The following is a 17,674-nucleotide window of genomic DNA, read 5'->3' on the forward strand; positions in this document are numbered from 1 at the left end:
CTAGACTAATTAATGCAGAGAAGGTCATAAACGAAATGACAGAGATGAAAACCATGACACGAGAAATACGTGACAAATGCACAAGCTTCAGTAACCGACTCGATCAACTGGAAGAAAGAGTATCAGCGATTGAGGATCAAATGAATGAAATGAAGCGAGAAGAGAAACCAAAAGAAAAAAGAAGAAAAAGAAATGAACAAAGCCTGCAAGAAGTATGGGATTATGTCAAAAGACCAAATCTACGTCTGATTGGGGTGCCTGAAAGTGAGGGGGAAAATGGCACCAAATTGGAAAACACTCTACAGGATATCATCCAGGAGAACTTCCCCAACCTAGCAGGGCAGGCCAACATTCAAATTCAGGAAATACAGAGAACGCCACAAAGATACTCCTCCAGAAGAGCAACTCCAAGACACATAATTGCCAGATTCACCAAAGTTGAAATGAAGGAAAAAATCTTAAGGGCAGCCAGAGAGAAAGGTCGGGTTACCCACAAAGGGAAGCCCATCAGACTGACAGCAGATCTCTCGGCAGAAACTCTACAAGCCAGAAGAGAGTGGGGGCCAATATTCAACGTTCTTAAAGAAAAGAATTTTAAACCCAGAATTTCATATCCAGCCAAACTAAGTTTCATCAGTGAAGGAGAAATAAAATTCTTTACAGATAAGCAAATGCTTAGAGATTTTGTCACCACCAGGCCTGCCTTACAAGAGACCCTGAAGGAAGCCCTAAACATGGAAAGGAACAACCGGTACCAGCCATTGCAAAAACATGCCAAAATGTAAAGACCATCGAGCCTAGGAAGAAACTGCATCAACTAATGAGCAAAATAACCAGTTAATATCATAATGGCAGGATCAAGATCACACATAACAATATTAACCTTAAATGTAAATGGACTAAATGCTCCAATTAAAAGACACAGACTGGCAAACTGGATAAAGAGTCAAGACCCATCACTCTGCTGTCTTCAGGAGACCCATCTCACATGCAGAGACATACATAGGCTCAAAATAAAAGGATGGAGGAAGATCTACCAAGCAAATGGAGAACAAAAAAAAGCAGGGGTTGCAATCCTAGTCTCTGATAAAACAGACTTTAAACCATCAAAGATCAAAAGAGACAAAGAAGGCCATTACATAATGGTAAAGGGATCAATCCAACAGGAAGAGCTAACTATCCTAAATATATATGCACCCAATACAGGAGCACCCAGATTCATAAAGCAAGTCCTTAGAGACTTACAAAGAGACTTAGACTCCCATACAATAATAATGGGAGACTTCAACACTCCACTGTCAACATTAGACAGATCAACGAGACAGAAAGTTAACAAGGATATCCAGGAATTGAACTCATCTCTGCACCAAGCGGACCTCATAGACATCTATAGAACTCTCCACCCCAAGTCAACAGAATATACATTCTTCTCAGCACCACATCACACTTATTCCAAAATTGACCACATAATTGGAAGTAAAGCACTCCTCAGCAAATGTAAAAGAACAGAAATTATAACAAACTGTCTCTCTGACCACAGTGCAATCAAACTAGAACTCAGGACTAAGAAATTCAATCAAAACCGCTCAACTACATGGAAACTGAACAACCTGCTCCTGAATGACTACTGGGTACATAACGAAATGAAAGCAGAAATAAAGATGTTCTTTGAATCCAATGAGAACAAAGATACAACATACCAGAATCTCTGGGACACATTTAAAGCAGTGTGTAGAGGGAAATTTATAGCACTAAGTGCCCACAAGAGAAAGCAGGAAAGATCTAAAATTGACACTCTCACATCACAATTAAAAGATCTAGAGAGGCAAGAGCAAACACATTCAAAAGCTAGCAGAAGGCAAGAAATAACTAAGATCAGAGCAGAACTGAAGGAGATAGAGACACAAAAAACCCTCCAAAAAATCAATGAATCCAGGAGTTGGTTTTTTGAAAAGATCAACAAAATTGACAGACCGCTAGCAAGGCTAATAAAGAAGAAAAGAGAGAGGAATCAAATAGACACAATAAAAAATGATAAAGGGGATATCACCACCGACCCCACAGAAATACAAACTACCATCAGAGAATACTATAAACACCTCTACGCAAATCAACTAGAAAATCTAGAAGAAATGGATAATTTCCTGGACACGTACACTCTTCCAAGACTAAACCAGGAAGAAGTTGAATCCCTGAATAGACCAATAGCAGCCTCTGAAATTGAGGCAACAATTAATAGCCTACCCACCAAAAAAAGCCCAGGACCAGATGGATTCACAGCTGAATTCTACCAGAGGTACAAGGAGGAGCTGGTACCATTCCTTCTGAAACTATTCCAATCAATAGAAAAAGAGGGAATCCTCCCTAACTCATTTTATGAGGCCAACATCATCCTGATACCAAAGCCTGGCAGAGACACAACAAAAAAAGAGAATTTTAGACCAATCTCCCTGATGAACATCGATGCAAAAATCCTCAATAAAATACTGGCAAACCGGATTCAGCAGCACATCAAAAAGCTTATCCACCATGATCAAGTGGGCTTCATCCCTGGGATGCAAGGCTGGTTCAACATTCGCAAATCAATCAACGTAATCCAGCATATCAACAGAACCAAAGACAAGAACCACATGATTATCTCAATAGATGCAGAAAAGGCTTTTGACAAAATTCAACAGCCCTTCATGCTAAAAACGCTCAACAAATTCGGTATTGATGGAACGTACCTCAAAATAATAAGAGCTATTTATGACAAACCCACAGCTAATATCATACTGAATGGGCAAAAACTGGAAAAGTTCCCTTTGAAAACTGGCACAAGACAGGGATGCCCTCTCTCACCACTCCTATTCAACATAGTGTTGGAAGTTCTGGCTAGGGCAATCAGGCAAGAGAAAGAAATCAAGGGTATTCAGTTAGGAAAAGAGGAAGTCAAATTGTCCCTGTTTGCAGATGACATGATTGTGTATTTAGAAAACCCCATCGTCTCAGCCCAAAATCTTCTTAAGCTGATAAGCAACTTCAGCAAAGTCTCAGGATACAAAATTAATGTGCAAAAATCACAAGCATTCTTATACACCAGTAACAGACAAGCAGAGAGCCAAATCAGGAATGAACTTCCATTCACAATTGCTTCAAAGAGAATCAAATACCTAGGAATCCAACTTACAAGGGATGTAAAGGACCTCTTCAAGGAGAACTACAAACCACTGCTCAGTGAAATCAAAGAGGACACAAACAAATGGAAGAACATACCATGCTCATGGATAGGCAGAATCAATATTGTGAAAATGGCTATACTGCCCAAGGTTATTTATAGATTCAATGCCATCCCCATCAAGCTACCAATGAGTTTCTTCACCGAATTGGAAAAAACTGCTTTAAAGTTCATATGGAACCAAAAAAGAGCCCGTATTGCCAAGACAATCCTCAGTCAAAAGGACAAAGCCGGAGGCGTCACGCTACCTGACTTCAAACTATATTACAAGGCTACAGTAACCAAAACAGCATGGTACTGGTACCAAAACAGAGATATAGACCAATGGAACAGAACGGAGCCTTCAGAAATAATGCCACACATCTACAACCATCTGATATTTGACAAACCTGAGAAAAACAAGAAATGGGGAAAGGATTCCCTATTTAATAAATGGTGCTGGGAAAATTGGCTAGCCATAAGTAGAAAGCTGAAACTGGATCCTTTCCTTACTCCTTATACGAAGATTAATTCAAGATGGATTAGAGACTTAAATGTTAGACCTAATACCATAAAAACCCTAGAAGAAAATCTAGGTAGTACCATTCAGGACATAGGCATGGGCAAGGACTTCATGTCTAAAACACCAAAAGCAACGGCAGCAAAAGCCAAAATTGACAAATGGGATCTCATTAAACTAAAGAGCTTCTGCACAGCAAAAGAAACTACCATCAGAGTGAACAGGCAACCTACAGAATGGGAGAAAATTTTTGCAATCTACTCATCTGACAAAGGGCTAATTTCCAGAATCTACAAAGAACTCAAACAAATATACAAGAAAAAAACAAACAACCCCATCCAAAAGTGGGGAAAGGATATGAACAGACATTTCTCAAAAGAAGACATTCATACAGCCAACAGACACATGAAAAAATGCTCATCATCACTGGCCATCAGAGAAATGCAAATCAAAACCACAGTGAGATACCATCTCACACCAGTTAGAATGGGAATCATTAAAAAATCAGGAAACAATAGGTGTTGGAGAGGATGTGGAGAAATAGGAACACTTTTACACTGTTGGTGGGATTGTAAACTAGTTCAACCATTATGGAAAACAGTATGGCGATTCCTCAAGGATCTAGAACTAGATGTACCATATGACCCAGCCATCCCACTACTGGGTATATACCCAAAGGATTATAAATTATGCTACTACAAAGACACATGCACACGTATGTTTATTGCGGCACTATTCACAATAGCAAAGACTTGGAATCAACCCAAATGTCCATCAGTGACAGACTGGATTAAGAAAATGTGGCACATATACACCATGGAATACTATGCAGCCATAAAAAAGGATGAGTTTGCGTCCTTTGTAGGGACATGGATGCAGCTGGAAACCATCATTCTTAGCAAACTATCACAAGAAGAGAAAACCAAACACCGCATGTTCTCACTCATAGGTGGGAACTGAACAATGAGCTCACTTGGACTCGGGAAGGGGAACATCACACACTGGGGCCTATCATGGGGAGGGGGGAGGGGGGAGGGATTGCATTGGGGAGTTATACCTGATATAAATGATGAATTGATGGGTGCTGATGAGTTGATGGGTGCAACACACCAACATGGCACATGTATACATATGTAACCTGCATGTTATGCACATGTACCCTAGAACTTAAAGTATAATAAAAAATAAAAATAAAAAAAAAAAAAAAAAAAATCTAGGTAAAGGGCCGGGCACGGTGGCTCATGCCTGTAATCCTAGCACTTTGGGAGGTCCAGGCAGGTGGATAACCTGAGGTCAGGAATTCAGGACCAGCCTGGCCAACATGGTGAAACCCCGTCTCTACTAAAAATACAAAAATTAGCTGGGCGTGGTGGTGCACACCTGTAATCCCAGCTACTCAGGAAGCTAAGGCAGGGTAATCACTTGCACCCAGAAGGCGAAAGTTACAGTGAGCTGAGATCGTGCCACGGCACTCCAGCCTGGACGACAGAGTGAAGAAACTCTGTCACAAAAAACAAAACACAAAGCAAAAAAACCTATGTAAACACCATTATATGTGTTCTTACATTTAAGGGGCTTTATTTATTTATTTTTTGAGATGGAGTCTCATTGTCACCAGGCTGGAGTGCAGTGGCACAATCTCGGCTCACTGCAACCTCCGCCTCCTGGGTTCAAGTGATTCTCCTGCCTCGGCCTCCTGAGTAGCTGGGATTACAAGCATATGCTACCACACCCAGCTAATTTTTGTATTTTTAGTAGAGACGAGGTTTCAACAAGTTGGCTAGGATGGTCTCGATCTCCTGACCTCGTGATCCGCATGCACAGGGCTTCCCGCCAACCACCCCCCCCAGCTTTTTATGTTCTTGAAAAAGAACTAAGACAACTGAAATGTGCCACCATGCCCAGCTAATTATTTTCTTTCTTTTTTTTTTTTGAGACAGAGTCTCGCTCTGTCGCCCAGGCTGGAGTGCAGTGGTGTGATCTCAGCTCACCGCAAGCTCCGCCTCCCAGGTTCATGCCATTCTCCTGCCTCAGCCTCCCGAGTAGCTGGCGTGAGCCACCACACCTGGCATTATTTTATTTTTTGTAGAGACAGGGTTTCACCATGTTGCCCAGGTTGTTTCACATTGTTTTAATCCAGGCTGGTTACGAACTCCTGGGCTCAAGCAATACACACACCTTGGCCTCCCAAAGTGCTGGGATTAGAGGCTGAGTCACCACATCCAGCCTCTATATCATGACTTCTTTCATGGCGAGTAAGGTGACCAGAACGAGTGTAGGCTTTTCCGCATCTCTTACATTCATAGGGTTTTTCTCCAGTATGAATTCTTTCGTGGAGGTGAAGGGAACTGAGGCAACTGAAGGCTTGGTCACATTGTTTACATTCATAGGGTTTCTCTCCAGTATTAGTAGTTCTATGGTTACAAAGGGAACTCAAATGACTAAAGGCTTTGCCACATTGTTTACGTTCATAGGGTCTCTCTCCAGTATGAATGCTTCCATGGTCACAAAGGGAAGTGGAACAGCTGAAGGCTTTATCACATGTGGTACATTTATAGGGTCTTTTTCCAGTGTGAGTCCTTTCATGCGTCTTAAAAGAATAAGAAAATCTGAATGTTTTCCCACATTCCTTACATTTGTAGGGTTTCTCTCCAGTGTGAGTTCGTTCATGTATTAGACAAGAACCGGAAACAGTGAACGCTTTACCACATTGTTTACATTTATAGGGTTTTTTTCCTGTGTGAGTTCTCTGATATCTTTCAACTGAATTGAGAAAATAAAAAGCTTTCCCACATATCGTACATTTATAAGCTCTATTTCCACTGTGCATTATCATGTGTCTTCTAGCACAGGAACATAAATAAAGAATTTCCCACACTGTTCACATTTATATTGCTTCTCTCCATATGATTTATATCCTGAGTGAGCTAGGATGTGCCTGTTAAGGAGGGAATGACGTACAAAGACTTTTCCACAAATACTGCATTCATGTTGTTTTAATCCAGTAGAAATGTTCTCATTCAGATCAAGATTTGGAATTTGGCTGACAACTTGTCCATACTGACTATCTTCTTTGCTTTCACACAGTCTCTGTACCACATGATTTCTGTAAAAAAATGACAAGCACATTATTATTGGTTGGTTTAATAACTTTCTACTTATTAATAGGTCTTGGACTTACACTGCTACCAATACCAGGGAAAATGCTTTTTTTTTTTTTTTTTTTTTTTTTTTGCCATGACTGAATTATTTGAAAGTAAATGGGTTACTACTGAAAACACAACTACCACCTACAAGGCTATGACCAAAATAGGAACATTCATATACACAATTTTGTAGTACTATTTTCAAGTAAACTGTTTTCCAAACACTGACTGCTACACTGAAGTATGCTACATTTTGGGTGAAATTTTTCTAAAAAGAAATAAATTTCAAGCAACTCTTATTTGTTTTGATTGCTTGTTTTTAAGTTCATGACATGCTAAGATTCCTTCAGAGGACTTTATTTCCTCTTCTCAGTGCAAATTATCTTATATCTTTCCCAGGTTTTTCGAAGTGATCTTCAATATTCTGGTCTTTCGATTTGTTTCCTAAAATGCAGACCCACACAATTATCATGAATTATTATAAACTATAGAAACATTACTAGATGTCATGTTCATTGTACACAGTGCCCATGCCTGATTTATTCACCAAATCATTCCCTTGCCACATTCCAAATCACAAATAGCACTGATGATAGGGAAATACTTCTGTAATTAAGTGAAATGTGTTATCATTCTTACCTACAGAAGCCAGGTTCCTGCAGGTTTCCTGCATCACTTCTCGGTAGAGATTCTTCTGAGAAGAATCTAGCAAAGCCCATTCCTCCTGGGTAAAGTTCACAGCCACATCCTCAAATGCCACAGAGTCCTAGAACATTCCACATATATGGATAGAAGGATGAGTGAGACTGACAGCACTGGGAATCTGTACTCAATTCATAAGCTGTTTACGTGATTCTAAAATTTCCAAGCATTTATTCTATGACTTGATTGTCACAACTCTTACTCTGTTCACACATACTCCCTCCCACACAGCAGTACTAATGCTAGAATTGAACTATTCAAAAAGGCAACAGCAAAGTAGAAACACCCATCTCATTAGAGAATCCAGGGAGTAAGATGTGCTGCTAGGAGTTACCTTTAAACTTCACTTTGTACATCTCTAGCATCTGCCATAATAAAGTCCTACCTGATGTGCATAAGTGAATTATTATTATCAGTCCTGAGACTGCTTATTCTTAAAAATGCCTGCTTACAAAGTTCAATCTTTGTTTGTATTAGTAACTTACATTTTGAAAGGGATTCCACCAACCCAAGTAATAAGAATGACTCACTGCACCTAAATGGCTTATGCAATATATTTGCCAAAACTTTTTCTGCTGAAGGTCTATTATTTTGTGTCACTGCAGTGGTGCTTACGGAACCAGACACCAAAACACAGTCTGAACACTAATTGTTCAATGAGTTTCCCTGGTAGACAATATTTTACATGTGCTATCACTTGTTAACTGGGGAGTTGAACCCATTCCATGTGATTACGTCAAGAGAGAATAGGCTTATTAAATTTAATTGAGTAGCAAATAAAACCAATAATTGATATTTAACAATACTAATAAAACAATTTTTAAAATTTCTATTGCACAATGTCAAGGCAGAAAGGAGTAAGAGGAAATATGACACATGTTTTTTAAAATGACATTAATGTCACCACTTCCAGATGCAATTTCTATGAAATCACATAAATTCCCAAATCAGGTTTTTTTTAGGCAAGAAAAACTACTTTTTCATACATAGTAAAAATGACAAATGTCTAATGATTTTTAGTCATCTAAAAAAAGAGTGATGGCTTGTCTAACACATTTCTAAGATTTTCAAATGAAAATATTCAGGACAGCACAGTATTAGCAGAGAGATGAGCAAGCAGACCAAGGGGAAAAAAAGTCTTAATGACCGAGCATTTATATGAAAAGTGGATGAATGATAGAGTAGGCACTGTAGAACAGAAAATCACATGCACTTCAAACTATGAGGCAAACCAGGCTGGCATGTACTTGGGAAAATGCATTGCATTCTTCTCTATTCCGTGAACAATAATCAACTAATTATATATTCAAATATGAAAGATAAAACCAGAACACTTTCAGAAGTCACAGGAAGATTTTTTTTTTTTTTTTTTTTTACGAAGGATTAGGCAGAATTTTTTTCATGTAAGAAAAAAGTGATAAAGGAACAGACAAACTCAAACATGTTAAAATTTAGGAATAAAAAGAAAATAGAGTGGGCTGGGCGTGGTGGCTCACGCCTGTAATCCCAGCACCTTGGGAGGTTGAGGCGGGCAATCACCTGAGGTCAGGAGGTTGAGACCAGCCTGGCCAACATGGCAAAACCCCGTCTTTTTGTTGTTTGTTTGTTTTTTGAGACAGAGTCTTGCATTGTCGCTTGGGCTGGGGTACAGTGGCAAGATCTTGGCTCACTGCAACCTCCACCTCCCGGGTTCAAGCAGTTCTCTTGCCTCAGCCTCCCGAGTAGCTGGGATTACAGGTGCCTGCCACCATGCTCAGCTACTTTTTTTTGTATTTTTAGTAGAGACAGGGTTTCACTATGTTGGCCAGGCTGGTCTGGAACTCCTTACCTCGTGATCCGCCCACCTTGGCCTCCCAAAGTGCTGGGATTACAGGCATGGGCCACCGTGCCAGGCCTAAAACCCCCTGTTTACTAAAAATACAAAAATTAGCTGGGTGTGGTGGTGGGTGCCTATAATCCCAGTTACTCAGGAGGCTGACACAGGAGAATCACTTGAACCCGAGAGGCGGAGGTTGCAGTAAGCACAGATGGTGCCACTGCACTCCAGCCGGGCTACAGAGTAAGACAGCGTCTCCAAAAAAACAAAAAACAAAAAACAACAACCAAAAAACCCTCAGATATCCAGATAAGAGGATACGGACGTGTCCACTGTCATAAATTCTTCACTACGCTACAAGAGGGGAACTGACATTTTTGTGAATCTTTGTAAATCATCAATTTATCTATCACACTTTTATTTCACCAGTAGCATTTACAAAGCTAAGTCCTACAATTCCATTTGAAATTACCCTTAAAAAGAACAGACCTTTAAAACTTACTACACTCACTCTGGGGAAGAAATAAATACGAATTTTTAGCAAATAAAATACATCATTTTACCTTGTCTCTTTGGAAATAGTATTTTTATCTTTCAAGTTGTACTGACAAAATGTATCTTACAGTCAATGAAAAACTGAAACTCAAATAAGCGGACAAACCTTTTCAAGGTAACAAACTCAGGGAGAGGCGGTGCTGACTCCAACACAGACCTTTCTAAGTGTCATGGCAGGCCATTCTATCCCTCAGGACACCCATCCTGTTCAGTAAAGTACTCAGTGACCACCTAGGAGGCACTGGCACTGCTCTTTGTCCTCCTGTGTGCCTTAAGTGCATTTTAATATTCAGGTTCTTGCACATCCTCTCTGGGGTGGGTTTTCCTTATCCTTTAGGACAGTGCTATCACTTGTTAACTGGGGAGTTGAACCCATTCCATGTGATTACGTCAAGAGAGAATAGACTTGTCTCTTCACAAGTGTGAGACAATCTAGAGAGCAGAAATCATTTCTGCCTTTTCCTGTCAACATCGGCATCCAATTGGCAGACCATCAATGTGTCTCCGAGGAATAAAAACTCCGGCTAGAGGAACAATTTTAATGACCTAACTTTAATGACATTACATTGTATTGTCCATTAATTTTAATGTCCTAAAATTTTAATGACCCTAAGGGGTCACCATTTTAGATGAAACTATACCAGAAGATTCCTCTAAGGCCAAGAGTATCCAGCTGCTTCCCTGAGAGACTCTACCCCCTACCTCAGGCTGCGCTTGGGGATGAGATGACTCTGGGGCTGATACTCACTAGACCCTCCAATAGACATGGCCACTGTGGGTATCCTGGGTCATCCCCAGACAGTTCTAAAATGCCAGGACTAGGAAAAGACAGGAGGGTGGCTGAGGACATAACACCCTGTAAAGTTTTCATGGGGGGACCTCAACCTAAAGACATGTTGGTAATATGTACACTTAGGAAAGATGAAAAGAAGACAGGCACAAATTTTTTTTTACAGTAGAGTGTCAGATGATTTATTCTCCGCTTTCCTCTCATGTAAAATGTTTGGAAACAGAAAAATATTTTGGCCAAGGTGGTTCACGCCTGTAATCCCAGCGCTTAAGGAGGCCGAGGCAGGTGACCAATTAAGGTCAGGAATTCCAGACCAACCTGGCCAACATGGCAAAACCCTGTCTCTACTGAAAATACAAAAATTAGCTGGACGTGGTGGTGGGCGCCTATAAGCCCAGCTACTTGGGAGGCTGAGGCAGGAGAATCGCTAGAACCCGGGAGTCAGAGGTTGCAGTGGGCTGAGACTGCACCATTGCACTCCAGCCTGGCGACAGGGCGAGACTCCGTCTCAAAAAAAAAAAAAAAGTTTCCTTCCTCATTAACCTTATCAAAGCCTCTCATTTACGCCCCCTCCTGTGGATCGAAAACCACAAACCATGACTGCGGTACCCAGTTTATGAATCGCCGTTTGCTCAAACACACCGTTTAACGTTTTAACAAAGCCTCAGGTTAATTTTAGGGGGAGAAAGGTGGGACTGTAAGCCCCATGAACCACGGCTCCTCCCACGCTGGAACCCGCACACCGAGTCGGGGCTCTCCCGAATCACCCTCCGTGGTCACCGTACTACCTGGGTGGGGGAGGCGCGGGGTTCCCGAGAGGGCTCCGGCCGGCGGAAGTGGCGCCCACAGGTACAGACAGGACGCCCGCCCGGCCCTGCACAGAAGGAGACTGAGGCCCGGCTGCGCCGCGGCTACTCGGTCCGCAGGTTCCACAGCCGATGGCTGGTTCCAGCAGGTTTCAGCCAGCCCTCTTCCCCACTTCGGGAAGCCAGGCGCAGTCCACTCACCATTCCTCGGCTTCCGGGTGTCCTGGCGTCAGCTAGGGATGTCCCAATACCCGCAGGTCACAGGTGGCAGAGGCTGCTGCAGAGCCACCTGGGCCTCACAGAGCCAAGAAGTAGCAGCTGAGACTAACGGGAACAGCCTACTGTGGCGAAGGCGAGACAAAGCGTCCGCCAGCCAGATCCCAGAAGCCGCCCTCTCCTTTCCGGCGGCGCGCCTGATTGAAGGGTCCCCACCCCAGCGCCCCTGATTGTATGGGGCTTCAGGCCCCGCCCCCTCACGCCCTGAGTGACAAGAGATTGCGATCACGTGAGGCTGGATGAGGGCAGAATGCCCGTTTTGGCCTAGCGGTTTGTAGGGGGTGCGTCTTTCCTGCGCTGGGATCTGACCATGCAAGGAGGACATTCACATTTAACCTTGTATACAAGGTTATAGCTATTTGTGCATAATATAGATATAAAATTGCAAGCAATATAATGACAATTCTGTAACTGCCCAGCGGGTTCACCTTGCCCCCTACCTAGACACAGCCGATTTCTCAAGACAGGGGAAGAGCAATAGAGAAAGAGTAATTCACGCTGAGTCGGCTGTGCCGGAGACCGGAGATTTTTTTTTTTTTCTGAAACAGAGTCTTGCTCTGTCGCCCAGGCTGGAGTGCAGGCTCCGAGTTTTATGATTATTCAAATCAGTCTCCGTGAGCATTTGGGGATAAGAGTATTTAGAAAGTTTATTTTGCCAAGGCTGGGGATGCTTGTGCATGACACAGCCTCAGGATGTCCTGATGACAGTTGCCCAAGGTGGTCAGAGCACAGCTTGGTTTTGTTGGAGATAAATGCTCGGTGCCGCACAGTGAAACCAGCACTCAAGTGAAAGTTTTCTCAGCAACGCAATTTACTTCTGCAGAAGCCTGCTGCTCTCATGAATCACAATCGCAAGAGCACACAGAACAAAGGAAAGCAGGGGTTTTTATTCCTAACTCAATCCCTACCTCTGGCAAGGGCTGGGGCCAGACCTCAAGCTCTAAACTGACCCGGCTGGCTATTTGTGAATATTTTCCCAAATAAGGAAGGCGGAAGCGGGATGTGGGTTACAACCGTGGGACGTGTGGTTTCGAAGGGAGAAATGGGTGCAGAGCAGGTAACCAAGGGAACAGATGTGAGTTATTGATTAGAACCGACGGGAAGGTTGTTTACAGTAACTAAGGGCAAGGAGGCATGGAGAACAAGAAAGTTGAGTTCCAGAACAAAAAACAAGAACGTTAACATGCCAAACCTTGGAAGAGAAACTGAGTGTATCTGACAGTTTTATACATTTTAGGGAGACAGGAGACATCAATCAACATATGTAAGATGAACACTGGTTTGATCCGGTACAACCTGAAGCAAAAGTGGGACAACTCGAAGCCAGGAGGTGGGGCTTCCAGGTCACAGGTAGGTGAGAGATTGAACTGTTGCATTCTTCTGAGTTTCCGATGAGCCTTTCCAAAGGAAGCAATAAGATATGCATTCTTCTCAGTGAGCAGGGGATGACTTTGAATAGAATGGGAGGCAGGTTTGCCCTAAGCAGTTCCCAGATTGACTTTTCCCTTTATCTTAGTGATTTGGGGGGCCCAAAATATTTTCCTTTCCAATTTTCCCCTTTTGTTTTAAAAATATTTTGGAGAAAGCATTTTAGAAGAAAATCAGTCTCTGATGCCAGGTTTTGTATGATTTCTCATGGAGTAGCTGGGATTACAGGTGCACGACACCACACCTGGCTAAATTTTTTTTTTTTTTTTTTGGTAGAAACGGGGGTCTCCCTCGGTTGCCCAGGCTGGTCTCTGGTGCCCAACACGGGGCTCCGGTAATCTCTGCAAATAATCCAGTGAAGGAACACCAGAGCGTGGAAAGTGGAGGACGACCGACAAAGGACCCCCCGAGTAGGTTTTCACTTCAAGCTCTAGGGTAAGTAGGGTGCTCGGAGAATTCCAGGGAAACCTGGGTAAAATATGGGTCAGGCTGAAAGTAATTTCGCTAATTACTTAAGTCTTGTGCAGCAGTTACTGCACCACGGAGGGGTAATTGTGAGTACCCAAAATCTCACATCTTTGTTCCATCTGGTAGACAAGTATTCTCCTTGGTTCCCGGAATATGGAACCATGAATGTGAAAGATCCGACAAGGTCGGATCAGACTTAAAACGAGCACAACAAGAGGGCCACGATATTCCCATCTCTGCTTAGTCTGTGTGGTCGGCAATTAAAACAGCACTGGAGCCCTTCCACACTGAGGAGGAGAAGGAGGAGTTTCAGGATGACATAGGAAAGTTGAATAATCGGGAGTCTAATTATCAGCAAAGTGAACCATGACAGTTTAGTTTTAAAAAGGGCGAGAAACGGGAAGGTATGTATGCTAATCTCCAAAAACTTATAAAAGGATCAGTGCCACCTACTGCGCCTTTAGGGGAAGGTCTGGAATGACCACCCCCAGGCCAGCCTTAGGAATTTTTGGAATGGGAGACTGAGACGCGCCTTGCGGCTCCCTTTGTTGCAGGCCAAGCCAGTAACTATGGTGAAGGGAAGCTTCAGGCTTGTCCAAAAGCCAAGTATGATGAGGCAATGATCCAGGCTTGCCCACCTGTTAATTATGGTAAAGGAATGCTGTGAGCCTGTCCAAATACAAATTATGGCACAGGGACAATCCAGGCATCCATTCGCCAGGTACAAGAAATGGGGAATTTGAACGCTTGGCAGTTTCTGGTAATTATTTCGCCAGCTGAGGACCCCAGAGAACTTGCTCAAGCATGCTGGGAGCCATTTCCTTTTAAAATATTAAAAGACTTAAAGCAAGCAATTGGACAAGATGGGCCAAATTCTCCTCATGTTCATTCCTTGTTACAATGTATGACTTATAACAGACGTTGAATACCTATGGATTGGGAGGCATTAGCCCGATCCGCCCTGTCCTCCTCTGAATTTTTCCAATTAAAAACCTGGTGGACGGATGAAGCAACAAATCAGGCACGCAGAAATGCTCAAGCCCAACTCCCATTAATATCACATCTGATCAATTGCTTGGAATCGGACAGGCATGGGGTACTCTAAATCAACAGATGGTAATGGGTGATGAGGCTGTTGATCAGCTCAGAATGACATGCCTAAGAGCCTAGGAAAAAATTCACGACCCTGCTACTGCTTATCCTTCTTTTCACACAGTTCAACAGGGTCCAAGGGAGCCTTTCCCAGATTCTATCGCCCGTTTGCAGAATGCAGCTTAAACGGCTATTTCCGATTCTCATGCCAAGAAAGTGATCGTTCAGCTGCTTGCTCATGAAAATGCTAATACAGAATGTCAGGCAGCAATTAGACCTATTAAGGGAAAGGCAGATCTAAATGAGGAAAAAACTTTAAGTGAATACATTAAAGCCTGCGATGGCATTGGGGGGCACTTATATAGGGCCAGCCTCCTTCTATAAGGCCAGGGGGAGAGAGGGGGATGCTATTACTCCCCATATCGCGGGGGATGCCTCACCCCCCTGCGATGTGGATCCTAACAGCGAGGGGGAGAGAGGGGATTGCTATTACTCCCCATTATGATGTGGATCACAATAATTACTCCACCCTGCAATGCGTGTCCATTATTAGCAGTCTCTTTTGTTCAGGATATTAGGAACAATTTCACAGGTTGTGTGTACACAGCCTGCGATAGGAGAACGAATACCATCCTCTGCACCTCCGGCTGTAAGGAACCATATCACACCATGGGTGTACACATTTTGGGAGATTTGGGCTAATGTCGTCCTGTGTTTCCCTGAATATTCGGAGACATATCACAGGGAGGCTGTACACCCACTACTCTCTTGGCAGGAACATCATACTTTACCTACTGGAAACTAGGAGCAATATCACAGACTGGGTGTCAAGCCACTGTCATATTGGAAGTAATATCATGCTCTCCCCCACAAGTCATGAGGAACAATATCACAGGGGAGTGTGTACCTTCACCGGTAGTGAGAGTAGTATCATCATCTCTTCCTTTAGATGACAGGAACAATATCACAGGGTGGGTGTACACCCCATGTATTTTTGGAAGCAATGTCATTCTCTCTTCTTCTAGGTTTTATGATTCATATCACAGGTGGGGTGTACACCCCTTGTTATATTGGATGGAATCTCATCCTCTTTCAACCTGTATCTTTAGAACAATATCCCATGGGGGCTGTACATCTCTTCCATATTGGTAGTAATGCCATCTTCTCCTTTCCTGGATATCAGAAACAATATCACAGGAGGGGTGTACACCCCTTGCAATATTGGTAGTAATATCACCTCTCCCCTGTGGTTATTAAGGACAAAATCCCAAGGGTGGCTTTACAGTTCCTACTTTATTGGGAGTAATCATCCACTCACCCCCTGAATATCAGGACCCATATCACAGAAGAGGTGTCCACCCCCTTCGATAGTGTCAGCTATGTCATCTTGTTCCCGCCTGGATATTAGGAACGATACCCCAGGTTGGGGGCGGTGTACACCCACTGCAATATCGAAAGTAAAATCAGCCTCTTTCCCGCTGGATATTAGGAACTATATCACAGGTGTGTGTGCACCTTCTGGGATATTGGGAGTACTATCAGGCTTCACCCTGCTGCATATTAGGAACAATAGACGGGGGGCAGGGTGATTACACCCCCTGCGTTATTGAGAGCAATATTCTTCTCTTTTCCCTGTACAGTAGGAACTACACCACAGGGGTCTGTACACCTTCTGCGATATTGGGATTAATGTTATCCTCTCCCCCACTAAATGTCAAAAGCAATATCACAGAAGGGTGTACAGCCCCTGTGATATGGCCAGTAATATCATCGTCTCTACCTTTGGATACTAGGAACATCATCACCAGGGGTTTGTACACTCCCCTGCGATATTGGGAATGATGTTATCCTCTCTTCCCCTGGATATTAGGAACGATATCCCTGGTGGTGGGAGGTGGAGTACATTAAGAACAATTTCACTGGGTGGGTGTACACCCCCTGCGATATTGGGTGTAGTTTCATCCTCTCTTCCCTAGGATATTAAGAACAGTGTCACAGGAGGGGTGTACAGCCACAGCCCTTGTGTTATTAGGAGGAATAGCATCTTCTCCCCCTCTCGATATAAGGAACAATATCTCAGGGTCTGTTTACATCCCCCGCGATATTGGGCATAATGTCATCGTCTCCAAACGTGGATATTGGGCATAGTGTCATGGGGGGGGTGTACACCTTCTTTGATATTAGGAGTAATATCATCCTCTCCCCTCAGGATTGTAGGCAAAATATCGAAGGGGTTTTACAACTCGTGCGATATGGGCAGTAATATCATCCTCTCCCCACCTAGATGTTAGGAACTGTATCATAGGTGGCTGTACACTTGCTATATTGGGAGTCATATCATCCTCTCCCATCATGGATATTAAGAACAATATTACAAAGGAGGTGTACACCCCCTGCGATATTGAGAGTAATATTATGCTCTCCCCTTCAGGATATTAGGAACAATATCACAGGAGGTGTATACAACTCCTGAGATTTTGGGAGTAATATCATCCTCTCCCCCTGAATATAAGAAACAATATCACAGGAGGATGTACACCCCCTGTGATACTGGGAGTCATATCATTTTCTTCCCCTCTGGATATTCGTAACAATATCACAGTGGGTGTGTACACCCTCTGCGATATTGCCACTAGTATCATCGTCTCCCTCCCAGGATATAAGGAACACTATCACAAGGGGGTGTATACCCCCTGCGATATTGGGGGTAATATCTTCCTCTCCCCCGCTGGCTATTAGGAACAGTGTCACAGAAGGCGTGTACACGCCCTGCTCTATTGGAAGTGATATCGTCCTCTCCGTCCCTGGATATTAGGAACAATATCACTAGGGAGTGTACGCCTCCTGCAATATTGAGACTAATATCATCCTCTCACCCC

The 17,674-nt window shown here is 43.1% G+C and overlaps 1 protein-coding gene across 1 annotated transcript; it reads right to left on the reverse strand.

Annotated features, from left to right (window-relative positions):
- Positions 1-5,823: 5,823 nt before the first annotated feature.
- Positions 5,824-11,982, reverse strand: LOC111551078 (zinc finger protein 669-like). The gene is given in 5 exon segments (XM_026448882.1): positions 5,824-6,566; positions 6,569-6,825; positions 7,249-7,306; positions 7,502-7,628; positions 11,733-11,982. Coding segments are annotated over 5 exon segments (1,134 nt in total). The 5' UTR covers positions 11,736-11,982; the 3' UTR covers positions 5,824-5,877.
- Between the last annotated feature and the right edge of the window lie 5,692 nt (positions 11,983-17,674).

Source organism: Piliocolobus tephrosceles, chromosome 8, assembly GCF_002776525.5.
Source record: "Piliocolobus tephrosceles isolate RC106 chromosome 8, ASM277652v3, whole genome shotgun sequence".
Taxonomy (NCBI): domain Eukaryota; kingdom Metazoa; phylum Chordata; class Mammalia; order Primates; family Cercopithecidae; genus Piliocolobus; species Piliocolobus tephrosceles.